Source organism: Lathyrus oleraceus, chromosome 3, assembly GCF_024323335.1.
Source record: "Lathyrus oleraceus cultivar Zhongwan6 chromosome 3, CAAS_Psat_ZW6_1.0, whole genome shotgun sequence".
NCBI classification, from domain to species: domain Eukaryota; kingdom Viridiplantae; phylum Streptophyta; class Magnoliopsida; order Fabales; family Fabaceae; genus Lathyrus; species Lathyrus oleraceus.
The window spans coordinates 27,710,458-27,712,427 of record NC_066581.1 but is presented as its reverse complement, the minus strand read 5'-3'; the positions used below and the strand labels follow the sequence as shown (position 1 = coordinate 27,712,427).

Below are 1,970 nucleotides of genomic sequence, written 5' to 3'. Positions count from 1 at the left end.
TAAATTCTAAGAATAAGTTCATTCTTGTGTAAAAAAAGTTTGTCAATTATTATTAATTTACAGAAATAATTTATTTTGTTAATTGCACCGTTTAACTATGGTTGTCCGATTACTTTTCAGCCTTATTGTAAAACTGGGACAAAGTCCGGATTATTTTCTTCAAAGCCTAGATTTTATTTTTATTTTTTGAGAGACTAAATTAGATCTTATATTTTTGCTCAAAAATTAAATCTTCACTTTTTAATTCTTTATTTAAAATAAAATAATTGAATTATATCTTAAATTTAAATTTTGATCAAACCAATACTCAATTTGATTCAATCCTAATTAAATTTTAAATAAAATTTATTTTGATCAAATCTTAAGAGAGTAAAGATTATATTTAAAATTAAAATAGGATAACGATTTCTTTCCTAATTTTTTGGCAGATAGTTTCCTAAAATATGGTATTATTAGTTATAATCGTCTAGCAAATATCTCCTATAAATGACCACAACCTAATCCATCGTTCAAAACATTCAAGCTTGAATATTTTCTCCACAAAACTCTCCCTTTCTCCAAGTTTGCAAACATCTATTTTTCTTATTCTGAATATAATTTACTTCATACTTTTTTTCATATTTATTTAAAAAAAAACTTTATCATAGTTTTTTTAGGACATTTATGTCGTTTAATAAAAAAAATATTTATTTCCTTCCGTATTTATTTACCTTTTATAAAACTATTAAATAATCACTATTTTATCTTCATTTTATTTAATTAAATTTTTTAATAAATCAAATAAAATGCAAATAAATTAGGGACTAAGTCCGGATTATTTTCTTCAAAACCTAGAAATTATTTTTATTTTTTTGAGAGACTATATTAGATCTTGCATATTTTTCTCAAAAATTAAATCTACACTTATTTAATTCTTTCCTAATTTTTTGACAGATAGTTTCCTAAAATATAGTATTATTAGTTACAATCATCTAGCAATTATATCCTATAAATGAACACAACCTAATCCATCATTCAAAACTTTCAAGCTTGAATCTTTTCTCCACAAAACTCTCCCTTTCTCCGAATTTGCAAACATCTATTTTTCTTAAGTGAAACATGGTTCCATTGCTTTGTGTCAATGGTTGTGGTTTCTACGGTTCTTCTTCAAACAACAATCTCTGCTCAAAGTGTTACAATGATTATCTCAAAGAAAACATTGAAAAGTCAAATGATGAAAGCTTTGTTTTTGAATCAACATCTTCTTGTTCTTCAATGACCCCTAATACTGATAGTATCTGTGAGGCTATGGCAGCTACTTCTCTTACCGACAATCAAAACATAAAGACAGAGAAAAATAGGTGCAAGAGTTGCAACAAAAAAGTGGGACTATTAGGATTTAATTGTCGTTGTGGAAATGTATTTTGTAAAATGCATAGATATCCTGAAGAACATGCATGCAAGGTGGATTTAAAGAAGATTGGTCGTCAAATATTAGATAAACAAAATCCTTTATGTGTGAGTGATAAATTAGAACACCGAGTTTAGATGTGGATATCAATTTTAATTTTAATTTTTAATAATTAAGATTGTAAATATATTGATTCTTTATGAATATTTATATATATTTTTAATTATTAATCCTTCAATGTTTTTTAACTATTACATATTGCCATTTATAATAATCTCATTGATTATGGTACCGGAATAATTTTGCTTTGCATGAGAAGGAATAACAAGTAGTCTATAATACCCAATGAATAGCCTGAATAAAAAGTCATATATAAAACTTCTCATTAAACATTTCTACAAACATATGGTTATTTTTATAGTATTTTTTTAACAAGTATATTTATATCAAAATTATCATAGATATTAATTTGTGTATATTGTTAATAAATTTTTTACACGGATATCTTATTATAGAATGGTATATTTTCAAATAATTGTATTATAATATGATATTGTCATGTTAGTTTTTAATACATCTT

General features: G+C 24.4%; 1 protein-coding gene across 1 annotated transcript; it reads left to right on the top strand.

The window, feature by feature from the left end:
• Positions 1-1,040: 1,040 nt before the first annotated feature.
• Positions 1,041-1,527, top strand: LOC127132261 (zinc finger A20 and AN1 domain-containing stress-associated protein 6-like). The gene has a single exon (XM_051061175.1). It carries the CDS (start codon positions 1,099-1,101, stop codon positions 1,525-1,527), a length of 429 nt encoding a protein of 142 aa, XP_050917132.1. The 5' UTR covers positions 1,041-1,098.
• The last annotated feature ends 443 nt before the right edge of the window (positions 1,528-1,970 follow it).